Genomic DNA, 16485 nt, shown 5'->3' with positions numbered 1-16485 from the left:
ATGATTTGTTGCTCTATTTCATGAATACTGTTGAGTTGTGGGCATGCTAATAACATTCAGTATAAGAAAAGTCTTACCCCTATTCATTTTAAATGGTTGTGCTGTAAATTGGTAAATAATTTTTTTAAAAACAGGGGGCTTTTTATACTTCATGTTCATATATCAGTTATCGGACTTCAGTATACATTTAAAGCCTGAGAAGATTTTTTACCTTAAGAAGTAGAACAGGTAAATCTCTGCCACTGGTATCTTGCCTGATGTCCACAGCACCCTCACACAATGTCTGGAGGTATAGCAGGCAGTCCTGAAACAACTCATCAACCGTAAACAGCTGCTGTAGAAGTATTGCCCTGTAGGGAAGACCACAACACAATTATTTTTCAAGAGAGTTAAAGCCCAAATGAACCGGAACAAGGCAAATTCTTAAAGCAATCATGTTGATAAGTGTAAATTATGGGTAGTAGCTTTGGAACTGAACCTTAAATTTCAAAAACCAATTGTGTTTGACTATCGTTAAGCACCTCTTCACCTAACCCAAACATCTTGTACCTTTCGTATTAACAGATTTCAGTCATACAATTGCTCACTATCTACGTTTTTGTGCCTTTTTAAGTAGACATATGGTTTCTGCGGTAATGCAGGGATGCTGAAAAATGTAGATTGGCTTCAGTTGTGCTTCCTTCTTTGGGTGTTTTATAGTCACAAAACTCCATTAAAGGGAGTAACTGATCACTGTATTTAAGAGACAAACACTTTAATCTGATCTGATATATAAATGTCCATGGATTAACAGTCATTACCATCAATTACCAGTTTACTAATAAACTGAGGGTTGTTCCTAAAGTGACGATCATCTATCACTACTTTTAATATTAGGGCATTGTCACAAACTGTAGAATTCTGGCAGGGGACTGGATTTTCTACTCAGAATGTGGAAGCTTTGGAAAGTAAAAAAGCTTTAGAAAAAAAGCATACTTTCTGTATTCATAGGAGAATTGCAATTGTGATTTCAACAACCCAAATCTAGCAAAAACCTGACTATCCAAGGGTGCTAACTCACTATCAATCCCTTTCATTTTATAATATCTAATGAGTACATTTTAGCGATGTGCCAAATGCGTACCTGCTGTTGTCTGTCTTTGATCGATGGACATTAATTTTCCAAACTGTAAATGCTTTCCAAAGCCTTGGAGAAAAATAGAGCAATAACTAGATCCATAAAGAAAATAATATAAGCAACAGCAACAAAAATGTAAGATATTGATGCATTTTAGTAGAAATTTTGTCATCTCTGGTTGGAGCTCAACTACATACAAAACATCTTTTTTATTTGTTTTAGATAGAATGGGGGGAGGTTGGAAGATCAGTTCAGTGTCTCTGCTGTTTCTGGCAGACTAATGGATTAAACCCAAGAACACAAATGTAATATATTGCAGCTAACTGGTCCTTGCATGTGGTGGCTGCAATATTTTTTAATGAGGCTTTTTTCTTTATTTTCATCTGGTGACCATGACAGTAATACAATATGGGAAGCCCTTGTCACCTTTGTAAAAGAAGGGTGTTAGGAATACAGTACCTTCTTTGTCTCCATAACATACTGAGAAGAGTTTTGTGATGCACAGAGATCTGGGCAATTTACCAGCCTACTGGGTTTTATTGCTGTACATAGTAGCAACATAGATGCAGGTTATTGCTATAACAGGTAATGTTGGTTTACAGCGGAAAAAATATTTGCAAGTGACAACTAACCCGCACAATAATCTCTCTGCTAAATGGATGTGTTGATAAAATTGGTCAAAAGAACAAGAAGTCCTATAATGTGTACCAACAATCAAACAAATGTATTCCCATCTGTTTTCTGGTTGGACGAAAACCAACCCTCCTTTCCATCAAAATGACAGAATATTGTACATGTATGTGTGTGCTATGTTTTAAATTTTTAAATGTAGTGAGTACCAACCAGGCAGTCAAGCTCAAAATTAGCAGTGGATCTGCTCAATTGTACTAGGCCCTAAGTGCTCAGAACTGTGGCTCACTTGTGATCCAGGTGCCAATTCTGTCTGTCAGGAAAGGACACTGGCCTAAGTGTTAAGCATAAACCACAGAAAACGATCATACAGATATATACTACATACACTACAGGAGGAAGATATATACTACATACAGGAGGAAGCTATTGTGCATGTAAATCCTGCCTTCATACTGTGTTTAAAACCTGCGACATACATACTACTTAAATATTGTATAGTGAGTGTAGCTATAAAGTAAATAGAGAAGTAGCTAAAAGCACACAAAAGATGTTCAGAGATAAAAACAATAGCTACAGAAAACTATATAAGCTATATAATAGATTTATTAAGGTTTGGTTGCCTTCTTACCGGAACTGGGAGAATACTCGCATGTTCTTAATTGAGTAGTATTTCTGTTGCTCTTGTAACCATTCAGTAACAGGTACAGTTTCCATTCTCTCTGCTCCATTAACCATATATATCTGAAAAATGACAAGGTAGGAATGACACTATCAGTCAAGAGACAAAGTGACAATAGCCACCCCTAAAAAACAAATAAAGTCACAGATACAAATGTGCAGTCAGACAGACATTATATTACTTTATTTTTCTAGCCTTGTCTTCACGTTCCTGTTACAGCAGTTGCATAGGAAGAAAAGCATGATTAGGAAGTTCATTAGACACCAGATTTAGGGCCCCTACACAAAGTCAAATTGATGGAAGTTGCCAGAAATTATTTTGTTGTGATTTCTAATAAGAGGAGAATACATGAGTGCTGTACACACAGCATTGTTTAGTTTTATGGTGAGGACATGATGAGCAGGAGGCACTCCGATGTGTCCTCCAGCATAAATAGGTTACAGCAGTCAGCAGCCGTGGCATATCGCAAAGCAATATCAGGGTACCACTGTACACATGTTAGTTTTTCACCAAAGATGATTGCAAATGTTTGTCTCAGCCAACAAATATCTAGAGCCAACTAAGTAGCCTTAGGCCTAGTGTAGTGTAAAAGACATGCTAAGGCATGCCCTTTCCCCCTTCTCTGCATTAGAAGTCAGTGTAAGGACAGTTGTGCTTAGAGATGTGGTTGTAACTCCATGTAGCCATGCAGTCATGAGACCAAAAAGCAGCATTTCTACTGAGGAAAAAAAACATATTTTAAAGTTAAAGACAGAAAAAAGACTTGAATCAACACAATTCTCTGTTTATTAACATATTAATAAATGTTTTTTTATTGCAAGCAGTGTAACTTCTTGACTTTGACCTGGTATTAGCTTCTGGAGTTTCTATATATTAAGCTCAAGCTAGGAGAGCAAGTAGTGCAATGAGCATGCCAGTTGTTCTGCAGTCCTCAAGTGCCCACAAGGAACAAATTGATATGTGAACAGAATGAACAGAAAAGAATGAAAAGAACAGAATGACATAGAGAAGAGCTAATTAATCTACTGTTTCTTTCTTACTATCCAGTCACAGGTTGTGGAGGGACAGGACCTAAAAGTGTTACTAGTCTGTCCTTCTTTTTTTTAAATCTTAGGACTGGATGGACAAAAATACAAATCTTATGGCAAGCAAAACACATTCCTTACATGTATTTTGCCTGTGTATTCTTGGGTGCAGCTCAGCATTAGTATGAAAACGTGCCAGTATTTAATAAGGATTTACCTAACTTTTTTTCCCGCTACTTCTTTGTTTTAAGGAATACCTGTACTGTTTAAAATATAGGAGAGACCTTTGTTGCCTTTCTTTGAAAAGCTAGTTGACTGACTTCAACCCTTTCTGAGTCAATGACGTCAATCAATGATGCAGCCAGTAAAGTCATAGTGAAGATAAATCTAGACTCTAGATTAACATGCCAGCCATGGTAGCAGTATTTTCAGAAGAAAAGGTTAAGGGTAGTAGTCTCAATATTTTCCCACTGTATAGAGTCCTCCAAACTTCTGCCCTAGATGCTCAAAGTATTAATCTCCAGCACCTTACTATTATACTGACCACCTTTGCTATATACATTTAGGTATATATTCTGAAAACTTGGGCTATTCTGCTTTTCCTATTAAGAAATCATTACAGCAAAAACAGTGTTTTCCCCAATGCATACAGGGAAACCTCTAATATCTGTACAAAACTGCTACCATAAGGAAGAGTGTATGATGGAAATATTTGTAGACATACAGGCAGATGGTTTATAAATGGCAATCCGGTTTAATTATACGAAAAAGGAGACACAAATGTACTTATTCAACAGGACAGAGCACAATGTGGAAATGCTTAGTTACCCAAAGCAAGCAATTGGGGAACATATTTTACCTGTTTAACTATAAGAAAAATGTGGCGGGTTGCTACTTGTTACATTTTAAACATCACCAGAGCACTGCTTTGCAGCATACACATCAAAGTGCTACAATCTTTTTTCTTGTATGGCTAGCCAAAGGATAAACCTGTCACCTAAATGATACTTTATTCTAAACATTCAATTTTTATTAAAAGTGGGTATGGATCTCTGACAAAAGCAACAGGTAATTCAACAGGTAAACTAATGCACTTATGACATCTGCAGACTGTTGAGCTGCAATATATTTCATTGGGTTTGGATGTTCTTTAAACCATATTTTATGTAACCACTGCACCCACATGCAGTCAATATTCTGCACTTGAACTAATTCTATATATTTCATTTTGCAGACTGTAAATGAAGAGGTGACACTACTAGGTTTCTTAACCTCACGGAAGCTGTGCTTTGTAGCAGAGTTGCAAGAATAACAAACATTTCTGGACAAAATTACAAAGTTCACGTTTGTGTTTTCACAATGTAGCCATGCAGAAAGATCAGCTTTAAAATACAATTTTACAACAAACAAATAGGATTGCCTTATCAGAAGACTGTTCTGGTTCTGCATGCACAGCCCAACCACCAATTGCCTGATAAAGGATCTAAAAAATTGCTGCATCAAGGGCAAATCGGGTAAATGACTGGATAAAGCAAACAGCTACAGGCAAATTTATTGTCCATGGTGGGGAAATGAATGGGATATGTACCCTAGCTCATACACCCAACATTATTTATGCCTGCCCTATTGACATGGTTGATAAGTGGGGCCAAAGATGACGAACGTCAACAGTGGGACAGCACTGATGCACAGTTACAGTTTTTGGAGACTGTGCCTGTTCTTCTGAATAGCTTACCTTGGACACCTGTGAGGCACTGACAGTCCAGTACAAGTCACTCTGCACAGCAATTGAAGCTGGAACCACTTGGAGATCATAGGGATCATATCGTATATAGGGATCATCACGACATCTGGGCAGACAGTATACAAACTCTCCATTATCTTCTTTTATCAGAGTTTGTTCCTACACAAGGAAAAAGTGAACACATTATACACAGTATTGTAATAAATAAATTGTCTTATACTGAATATGATACAGTGTATAGGTGATGTGTATAGGCTTAACTGGTGATTTAAAAATAAAATGTTACTCAAAGTAAACCAGATTCCCTTGCTTAAAAAAAAAGTAATTTTTTTAAAAGAGGTGAACCAGGATGTGGTGATCTGGTATCAGATTTTAAGTTTATAGTTCATCTTAAGTCATTTTTTTATTTTTATTTATCTTCAGATCAAGCAGAAAAGGATTGAATTTTATGTTAAAGCAGACCTAAACTAAAATGTTTTCCCTACATAAAAGGGTAGACAACCCTTTTGTGCAAATGCATCCAGGGAGCCTTCTGGCTTCTGCACATGCCTGATATCTTATACCTTTATACCTTATATCTATATATACCTTTTCTTCAATGGGGGAAAAAATGCTGGACTCGCGCATGCGCATTAAGATCGGAACCCTTTTTCCCTGTCCGTGTCAATTGTTCTCGCACCTGCACAGTGCAAGATCAGGTAATCTGCAAGGAGGAAGAAGGCAACGCACAGCACTTCCTCCACACAGGGACAAAGGAGGATATCGGGACAACGCGGAACCCAATCCAGGAAACCTCGGATGGATTGACTCTTTTTTCCCCATCTACGTCACCGAATCTCACTGCACAATGCGAGATCAGGTGATGTATGAAGAAGGAGGAAGAAAGAGGAAGAAGGCCAAAGAAGATGTTGGGGCTTGATGATGGTGTTTCCTTTGTGCTGGGATGAAGGAGGATACCGGAACAACCAGGGACCCGATCCAGGAAACCACTGGATGGATGCACGGATCTGCAGAGGTAAAGGTGAGTAAATGTTTTTTTTGTTCAGTATACTTCTGTTTTAAGATTTTTCTGCCAACTGCATACTTCTGGGATTGGGTTAGAAGTTCTGCCCATGTTTTTTTTGTTGTTCAATTCTTCTTGTCCTGGTGATACCAACACCTCTGGTGACACCAACACCAGGAACCAGAAGTTAGGGAAAATTTTCCAATGGGTTCACAAAAATAGAAAATACAGACACATAAATAATAAATGTATAGACATTTTAAATCTTCCTCATCTTCCTCTATTGACAACTAAACATAAAAATGAAATATTGTAAGAAATGTAAAAAAATATGTATCAATTTATAGGTCACTAACTTTACTTCAAATGTCCCTACCATAATTTTATTTCCTTAACATGGTCTATCAAGGGGAGACCCACACAAACAAGGAGAAACAAACTCCAGGCAGATTCAATTCTGGCTAAGGTTTAGAGGTAAGACTCTCATGATGCAGCGCCAGAGAGCTACCTTTTTAGCAACCTGCCCTGCATGACAAAGTTGTTCACCTGAAAATTTGAAAGAACCACTAACAACAGCAGCAGCTAAAGGGCATCATCCTACTGTTCTGTTAAACTGAGTACACTCTTTAGATCTGGAGGTCTGGGAAGTGTTTGTTGGGTCCTGGAACCCACAAATTAGTAGAGAACTAAAAAACTGCTATAGCTTCACTTCTGCCAGGTCTGGTTGGGGACTTGGCATGATTGTAAATGATGGCAATTTATAAGCAAAAACATCTTCTATAAAACCTTACCTCAATTAACCTTTTATATTTATTGGGCTTTGATAATCTGGTCACCTGCTGGACACCTAGAGTCTCTGTTTTCCAGCCAAGCCTTGCACTTAGCCTGTTGATGTGCAATATGACGCTGTCATCTGGAACTGGAGATAATAAGAGTAAGTCACAAAATTATGCTACAGATTACTTTTTTTTTAGGAACATTTGCAGCCTAGTTTATCTAAGCGTTTGAATTAGAAAAAATCAGGGTTGTGTCACTGGATCCTCTAAGCATCTCTCCCCCAATGCTTGAGACAAGTGGTAAGAACAGCAGATCTATCCCCTTTCTAAACACTCAGTTGAGCAGAACATTCTTGTTAATCAATCGCCGCCCCACACGAGAGCTGACTAACCATATTTTTGACTAAAAAAAGAGCCCAAGAGTCTTAATTTTGTACTAGTTCATCTTTAGCACCTTTATAGCCAAAGAAAGTTTGGAAAAATGCAACATTTTAGATTTGTCCTCATAAAAGTGTGTATGGGGAAATCTTTTAATGGGGACACCTGTTAACAAAAGGAATTCCCCTATCATTTTGAAACTTATTGTAACTTCCTTTTGTGTCTCTGGGACAGTTAGTAAAGAGAAAGGTCCCCATACGTAAACAAACAGCAAAACATAAACTGGCAAAAACTTACACTTACTTACATTTTGCAATAAACACACTTGAAGATAACAAAGTAATACATTTTTTGCACAAATTCAACATTCTCTTGATTAAATTATTTTATTTGACTACGCAATCCATACAATATATAGGAAAAAGATGTAACAATGTGCAGTTTCTAGGTTGACCAGTGTTAGTTTTATACAAGTGTTCCTGGCACTACAAAATAAACATTTTATTTACAGTTTCTCCTATGTTTAACTATTCCAATCAGGAAGAAGGAAGTTGTTTACTAAATAATTTGAATTAAAAAAGAAACAAATAAAAGGCAAAAAGAAAAACAGAAAAAGGAAAACCTTTCCTATTAATGGTAACAAAATAAAAAATAATATTAATAAAAGAAAATCATAAAAACTGTTTAGATGTGTGGAACCACCAATGCTCTTAATTGGTTAACTATACATATGACAGTGCAGTGATCATCCTGAGCCCACACTAATTGGAAGCAGCAACTGTGGTAGGAGTAAATGACAGTAATAATAGATTTTTGTTGCACTTATGCATTTATGGTGACCTTGTAAAAATTGTAGTCTATGGAAAGGGGGGGTGGCATCTGCACTAAAACATTCACTTGTTTTCAATGTGACACCCAAAAAAAATTTTCTGGAAAGAAGATCCCATATTTATGAATTGTTACCCATATAAAAGAAATGCCAGGTACTAAGGACAGAAGTGGTGGATTGATGATGGTCACTACAAAAGTCAGCAACAAAACAGACCGGCAGTGAGTCTGTACTGCAATGGAGGATCACCAGTCTCCCCTGATGAGCGATAACCGCAAAGAAGCATAGCTTTTTAGGCTGATTCAGTGGTAAGTAAAAAAATATGAATATTCGGGAGAGAAGAAATGTATGAACCTGGTGGGCTGGGTCTGCTGGGGACTCTCGCCATACTTCTCCCCTCTGCTCTCACCAACCTTGGAGTTTTGAGTGATCCTGACTCCTAAGGTTGTTTGCACTTTTCCTGTTGTGTTCTGCATTATTTGAAATAAGTACATTTACCAACTGCAGCTGATATGTGGACCTGGGAACTTTTAGGAATCTCATTATCAAAGTGCCATGAGATATGAGAAATTGTAAAAGGGTTTACTTTTTCTTCCAAAAAACAAGTTTTTTTAATCACATGCCAGACCAAGTTTGCTTGCAAAACCTCTTCCTGCATACTATGAAAATGTAACACAGTTAAAAGATTGACAGACAACTGTGACTGTTCATTTTGTATGGGGCACATGAGTCAATGAAATATTTTTTCAGTGAAAAACAAGTGCCTTGTACAATGTCATATAAACACCACAAAATGAAATATTATTTTAGTCTGGTGGGTGATCCATGGTGAACCCCTGATGTTTACCTGCGGCTTTGTCCTGACAGGTGTCACTTTGCAGATGAACAGGTTGTGTAGGCAGATTGCCTACAGATGCGTTCGGCACTTCAAAGTGGGTCAGAGTGTCTTTTTTCTCACTTCCTTCTGACTTTAAGGACATCTTTGTATCCTCAGGGCTTACACCACTCATCACATTTCTCCTGTGTTTTCTACAAGAAATAATAACAAAAAAGTTGAGAATCTGACTAGTTCTTTACAAAAAGCTACCCTTTTATTACATAATACACTATAGGCTGGGAAACGACCTACACGTCAATATTTAAAGGGAACTGATTACAATAAACTGCTTTAATAGTGTTAGCTCAATCTCAAATAAATCTTCAGTTTAAATCAACCAAATACCAGTACACGCACTTATCATCTTTCGTCTGGACTACTGTAACCTCCTCCTCTCTGGTATTCCACTAACCCGACTCTCTCCTCTACAATCTATTATGAATGCTGCAGCCAGACTCATCCATCCTTCCCACCGCTCCTCTCCCGCTGCATCTCTTTGTAGTTGTCTTCATTGGCTTCCATTTCACTTTAGAATCAAATTCAAGCTCCTGTGCTTTGCCTTCAAATCCCTCCACAGTTCTTGTCCCACTTACCTTTCTGACCTGGTAAAAAAATACTCCCCTAGCCGCTCTCTTCGCTCCCCCAATGACCTACTACTGACTTCCTCACTCATAACCTCATCACACGCACGGCTCCAAGACTTTTCTAGAGCTGCCCCAACCCTCTGGAATGGTCTTCCTCATCCTATTCGGCTTGCTCCTAATTTCTACTTATTTAAAAGAGCCCTCAAAGCCCATCTTTTTATACTCACCTACCCATCTTCTGTCTTTTGAAACTGTTACTACTTCACACCACTACATATATCCCTTCCTATTGTGTGTTACTTCCCCCACCTCCTAGATTATAAGCTCCTTGGGGCAGGGTCCTCTCCTCCCGTGTCACTGGCTGTATTTATCAGTCATTTGCAACCCATATTTAATGTACAGCGCTGCGTAATATGTTGGTGCTATATAAATCCTGTTTGTTATTATTAATAATAGAGTTTGTTTAGCTGAGTTTCACACAAGGTTTTAAAGTGTATCTACAGTCCAAACTTTTTTGGCCTGTGTCCCCCTTTACAGGACAGGACACAACAGGGACCTAAAGAAAGTATTCCCAAAAAAGGAAAATCCTGTCTTATACAGGGGTCATACAGGAGTCTGTACATGTGGAGGATTTCCCTTTACCCGCTTTTCCAGTGATAGGATCACCTCTTCATGGGAAGACATTTCTTTGTTCACCTAGTCCTTACCTTGTTCATGATATTGAGATAATGGCCCTGATTTATTAAAGCTCTCCCGTGCTGGAGAGGATACACTTTCATCAGTGAATCTGGGTGATCCAGCAAACTTGGAATGGATTTCCTAAATCCAAAATCCAAACGTTTACCAAAAGCCGGGTGTCTACAGGCTCCGGTGATGCCAAATCAACGCTATGCAATGATACAAGGATAAGAAGTGATATCTTTATTATTTTTTAACAAATGACAAAGAATCTTACAGCAGCAGTATATTATTGTCTTCTTTTAGCTTCCCTAAACTTCTTCGCGTCCTGTCCTCTTTGTAGATGAAAGTGCGGATTGCAGCATACTTCTCTGTATTTTCAGAAGGAGGCTTTGGAATAAAACTCTGTCAAAGAGAATGATGAAAAAATGGATATATTTATGTTAAAGGATGATTTTTCCAGAATAAATTATGTATTGTCTAAGGTGAGCTAAATGTCCCCAAAGTATTTACATTATACCTTCTTGTAAGTTTTCAGAAAGTGTGGCTCATGAAGCTATTTCTAAAAAGTTATATCGTTATATCTAAACTCAAAAACAAAAATGTAATATATTGTATTTTAGTTTACCATTATATATACACACAACATAAATATATATATATATATATATATACATATATATATTTTTTTTTTTTTTATCTGGTCAGCTCACAGTCAAACACATATCGCAAACACATATCGAAAGTACTTTCCACTAGCATTCCATGTCACATATATGATAATAAAATAGTTAAGTTTATACTTAAACATTAGGTGACTGAATCAGGATTTGGTCCCTACAAGAATGGGACACCCATTTTAATAAATTGGTACCCAATGCTGATGGGCAACAGATTTTTTGTACATAAAGGAAATGTAAGAACTGGAAAAAGGAGGGACACTCTGACAAGAATACTTTTGAGGGACTCATAGTTAAACATGTACATTGTCTCTCAGTCACACATCTGAAGTATAGGTGTTTCCAGTGAAGGGTACTGTAAATTCTACAGCAATACTTTTTTGGAAATACTTTTTCTTTTCCAGCATGGGCATGCCAATGTGCATACAGACCGCTCCATAAGGACTTGATTTAAAGAACCTAATGTGGGGAAACCTAAGTGGCTTACATAGAGCCCCGACCTCAAACCTTCTGAACAACTTGTAGTCAGGTGTCCACAAAGTGTTGGCCATATATTGGCTGATGATGTGACACCCCAGGTCTTCTCACTCTCCCAGTCTCCTCTATCAGTGGGTCATTCCTGGAGATGCCAAAGGCAATTATGTTGGCATCAATAAAGTATACATTTTTAGGTTAAAGAAGTACTGTGGAGGACAACATGATGGAAGAACTGCTTTTTTTTAGTAGACTGACTGAGGGTCTAAATTATTATAGAAAAAATTTTTACACAAAACCATTAGGCAGAGTTGTTTGAAGTTAAGTGATCACAGCACTGGTTACAAGTTAACTTTTCCATAAATACCGTATTTTTCGCCATATAAGACGCACTTTTTCTTCCCCAAAACGGGGGTGGAAAAGTGGGTGCGTCTTATACGGCGAATGTCCATCTGGAGGTCCAGGCTCGGGCGTATTTGCACCCGTGCCCGGACCCCCAGATGGCCTGCAGCCATCTACTCACTGTTCTCCCAGACTGATCTCACACGGAGTGTGTGAGAGGCGGATCCTGCTGCTCTGTGTCCTCGCTCGCTGTGTCGCGCTGCTGGTCACACCCCTATGACAGTGGAGACGGGGGCCGTGCTGTAGGTAAGATGTCTGTCACACGCTGCCATCACAGACATCACACTACTATTATAGAAAAAATTTTTACACAAAACCATTAGGCAGAGTTGTTTGAAGTTAAGTGATCACAGCACTGGTTACAAGTTAACTTTTCCATAAATAGTAAATAATGTAAAAAAAGCTATAGTTCCCCTTTACCATGGGTCAGCTTGGTCCTCAACAATCCAGTGCTTGTTAAAGCAACTGGCAGAAGAGGAACCACTCCAGTCTTGATGGCGTAGATATTATATGACAATTAGAAAAAATGCAGCATGGTTCTATCTGCAGAGCTTATAAGATGAGATACTATGTTTTCATGCTAGAAGAAAAGGAGTGCTCACCAGTCTGTGTTCATTAGGGTTGACAGGCTGTTTATGCATGGCAGTGTTTCTGGATACCATCTGGAGAACATCTGAATTTTCTGCTGCAAGATGTAATCGAGAGAGCAGATCGTTCCTGCGCTCCGTGGCGTACATCATGTGTCTTTCTTCCTGAGGTCAAAAAATAAAAAAAAACAAAACAAAAAAAATCAGTTATTTTGCAAACATTTTCTGTATCTAATTTGTAGGCAAGGCATAAGGCAATCTACATCATCCTGGCTGCAGAGAGACCTTTTTTATTTTTTTCTCTGACAATGATGCTACTTGTTTTATTGATCAAAGCTTGCAAGGGTTAAATGCTTGTTTTAGATAGAGTACCAATAATGTACAGACACAAGTTCAAGTAATTGTGACAAAATATTACTGGATATGTATATAAATCTTTATTATATATTTTCATATATATTTATGTCTGGTATGGTCTTGTGATGTTGAATTTTCTCTTAGTTAATGTTGCAGAGAACGGGCGGTTCATTTCTGTCTGGATTTAAATGTCTTATATAAGTGGTACATTGTCTTTCATGAAAATTTATTTTACGATGTAGGACTGTAATTCTTAGGCATAACTCACTAAAAGATTTCCAATATTTAATAAATGTAATACATTTAATATTAAACTTTAAATAATGAACAGAAAAAATATGTTACAACAAGGGTGCATAAATAAATAAAAAATACTGAAACCTGTAATATAAGTGTACAATAGCATATATAATGTATATATGTATATATATATATATATATATATATATATATATATATATATATATATATATATATATATATATATATATATATATATATAATGATTACTTTGTATTGGATTCAATACAGTTAATTTGTATTGAATCCAATACAAAATAATTTGATATTCCCGCCATGCTCCCTTGCACACACTGATGCAAACACTGACGTCACCGGGAACTCCCGGGGAATGTCAGCATACTTGCTGGGGGACAGATTGGAGGAAGAGGACGCGGCCAGAGGATGAGATCGGACGGGAGGTCACTGGAGGACAGCGTTGGGACCAGGTAAGCCTTTATTTTTTAGCTACACTGAGTGTGACTCCGGGTTACCGCAATCAGCTGTTTTTTTTTACCCCGAGCCACATCCTGGGTTACCGCTCAGAAGGTTAATGACCTGGTGCTGTTCTCCACAGCTTTCTTCTGCGAGAAGAAGAATCCTGATGGCATTACACCAATGGGCGAGTCCTTGACACCCTGGACTTACAGGAAGTAGGTTAAAAAAAAGCTGGGTATCAGTCAACCTAAAACAGACAGAGAGTTGGCATACAAAGCTAAATATATATTGCAGTCCGAGCTGTTATTTTTTATGATGCTTAGAAAAGCTCTGTCAGTTCTCTAAATATTTATAATCAGCAATCCCTACCAATAGGAAAAAAGTATATCCATCTCTATGGCAGACTGTTTCTCCCTACATCCCTTCATTTTTGTGCTGCAGCTTCAGAAAGCCATGGTATTCCAGAACTGCCAACCTGTCTGTATGCCCTACCATGCGCCATTATTCCATTCCATTCTAACCCCCACATCTCTGCAGGACTCTTCCCTATCCAGCTCCTGATTTACTCTCTTCTTTTTTCTATTTTCCTCTTTGCATACAAATTACATTGTGAACAAAATCCTTACGGAAAAATACACAATCTTTAAATATTGTATATTCTAAAATAATAACAACTTCAGCTATGTATACATATACATAGAAGAGATGCACCTGCTAATAATCCTTTGTTGCCTGATTCCTGTTGGAAAAGTTTTATACTTAAAGTTTAGTTTCTTTTGAGTATTTTTACACAGTTTTAAGAAGATCTAAAATCACAGGTCTCAGTTTGAGATCAGGCATGTGCAGAAGAAAACAGCCTGAAGCCTCCTGGGATATGTGAGGTATGTATAATAGGAGGGTCTGTGCTCCATTCAGTCTTTACTGCCACGGAAGTAAAGACGGACGGAACTTCCTCAATTTAAATAAAAAGGTTTAAAAAGAAGCTAATATTTTCTTTATATAAAAGGGTTATCTAGCCTTTTATATAAAGTAACATTTTTAGGGATAGGTCTGCTTAAAAAAAAAAGTGTTCCTTTGCCCAGTCCAGTCCACATAGAGGCTGCGTAGTACTTTTCTGGCTAAACACTAGAGGGCAGCAGAGACTCTACAACGTCTTCTTCCTGACTATAGGAAAACTACATGTCCCATTATTCCTTGCATTGTATTTTATGGATGTGGGTGTTACACTTGTAGTCTCAGCTTTCTACAGCACAATGGGATGGCTACTAATGAAGACATTCTGAATGGAGCATGAATTGTAGCCACACTTGCTATTCTTTGCAAAGACTGAAAAGGTATTAATAGGGGCTAGATGTACACATATTTTTAGAACAAATATATCATTAGGACATAAATGAAATATATGACTTTTTATTTTAGTTTTTGATTTTAGAAACACATAACTATAGTTTCATAAGTGGGTTGAGTATTCTGTTTAGTTAGTCCAGAAGCGTTGTTTAAGATTTGTATTAGTATTATAGTAAAAGGTACTTTGTTTTATGCCTTTAAAAAATTAATGTTATTGGAGCCTAGATATGTCTTAGCCTCTTCTAACCTCCCTGGCTCTACAATTCAACCCTTAAGTGTGAAATGCATCAGCCTGGAGGAGACTAGTCAGGTAGTTGTTTCCGCTTTGTTCAGGTACAAGGAGCAAACTAAATCACCATGGGGAATTTTTACTTGGTGCACCACCAGGATAGGAAGCTGTCCCCTCGCTAGCTATGGTGACCAGTCCCCAATACCATAAGAGGCATGCATCACTCCTAAAAGCAGATCACACTGTTACTTTATGTGCCTGGCATTCCCTGGCAACATCATGCACTCTGGAGGATATTGCAGCATTGCCTGGTAACTGGTGTCATGTAACATTCTCTGGTAACATGTACACTGTTAAGCAACATGCAGAATTATTTGTTTGTATGCACATAAAAAGTACAATGCACCATTCTCCAGTAATCTGTACACTCCAGATGTGCAGAGCTCTCTGATAACATGTACCCTCCATATATATATATACAGTAGTTGCTGGCAACATGTAGCACAATGCAGCAGTCTCTGGTAACGTGTACACTCTGTAGCACAATGCAGGACACTCTTGTAGCATGTACATTCAGTAAGCATAACACATCATTCTGTGGTATGTGTAGTACAGTAAATAAATTTCTGTTTTGCAATTCAGCACTCTCTGGTAATATGTACAATTAGAAGCAAAACTCAGCACTCTCTGGTCACATAAATCACTCTCAAGTAAAATTAATAATTTCAATTTTTAAAGCAGAATTCAGTGGTGACAACAAGATTTCCCTGTAAAATACAGTAGTCTCCTCTGCCATACACAACACTCTTGTAAATTTTCTGGTAACATACAGTACTTAGGAAGATAAAACACAGCATCATTGGTAATGCAGCGCAAACTTTGATTTTAGTAAGTAAAATGCCATTCAAAGACAAACTTATTGGTAAAATCAGTCACACGGACACTTTTAAAATGTATTTCAACGACTTTACAAGTCAGTATGATAAATTACTTCTTATATATGTCACAATAAACATCAACAGTTTTTTTTGTTAAAAAATTTTTTTTTGTTAAAAAAAAAAGATTAATATTTAAAAAGCAATCCTTAAGCTTTAGTCAGTTACTAGGTCTAGGACAAGTAAGAACTGTACATATACTTGGATTTAAATGATTGAACTGTCATTGAGCCAGACTCACATTCCAGGAATAGATATTCTGTATCAACCAATTGGAAATCTGTGAGCTAAAGATTTGTGCAAACATCATATATCTATTGCTGGAAATTATCTGAAATTAGTGATTGTTTGAATGAATGCAGTGTTTAGTTCTCTGGAGAGAGAGGTGGGGAGGATGAGCAGCAGACACTCTGCTGTGTCTTCCCCCATAGGAA

At 37.5% G+C, this 16485-nt stretch overlaps 1 protein-coding gene across 1 annotated transcript in view; it reads right to left on the bottom strand.

The window, feature by feature from the left end:
* Positions 1 to 16485, bottom strand: part of DNAH14 (dynein axonemal heavy chain 14) — a 124420-nt gene that overhangs the window by 104601 nt on the left and 3334 nt on the right. Inside the window, 9 exon segments of the mRNA XM_072410300.1 lie at positions 212 to 350; positions 1124 to 1186; positions 2379 to 2491; positions 5190 to 5357; positions 6993 to 7120; positions 9032 to 9213; positions 9314 to 9333; positions 10600 to 10728; positions 12482 to 12631. Of these exon segments, the coding sequence (XP_072266401.1) occupies positions 212 to 350; positions 1124 to 1186; positions 2379 to 2491; positions 5190 to 5357; positions 6993 to 7120; positions 9032 to 9213; positions 9314 to 9333; positions 10600 to 10728; positions 12482 to 12631 (1092 nt within the window).

The sequence above is a fragment of the Pyxicephalus adspersus genome, chromosome 4 (genome assembly GCF_032062135.1).
Source record: "Pyxicephalus adspersus chromosome 4, UCB_Pads_2.0, whole genome shotgun sequence".
Taxonomy (NCBI): Eukaryota; Metazoa; Chordata; class Amphibia; order Anura; family Pyxicephalidae; genus Pyxicephalus; species Pyxicephalus adspersus.
This window is presented reverse-complemented; position numbering and strand designations above follow the sequence as displayed.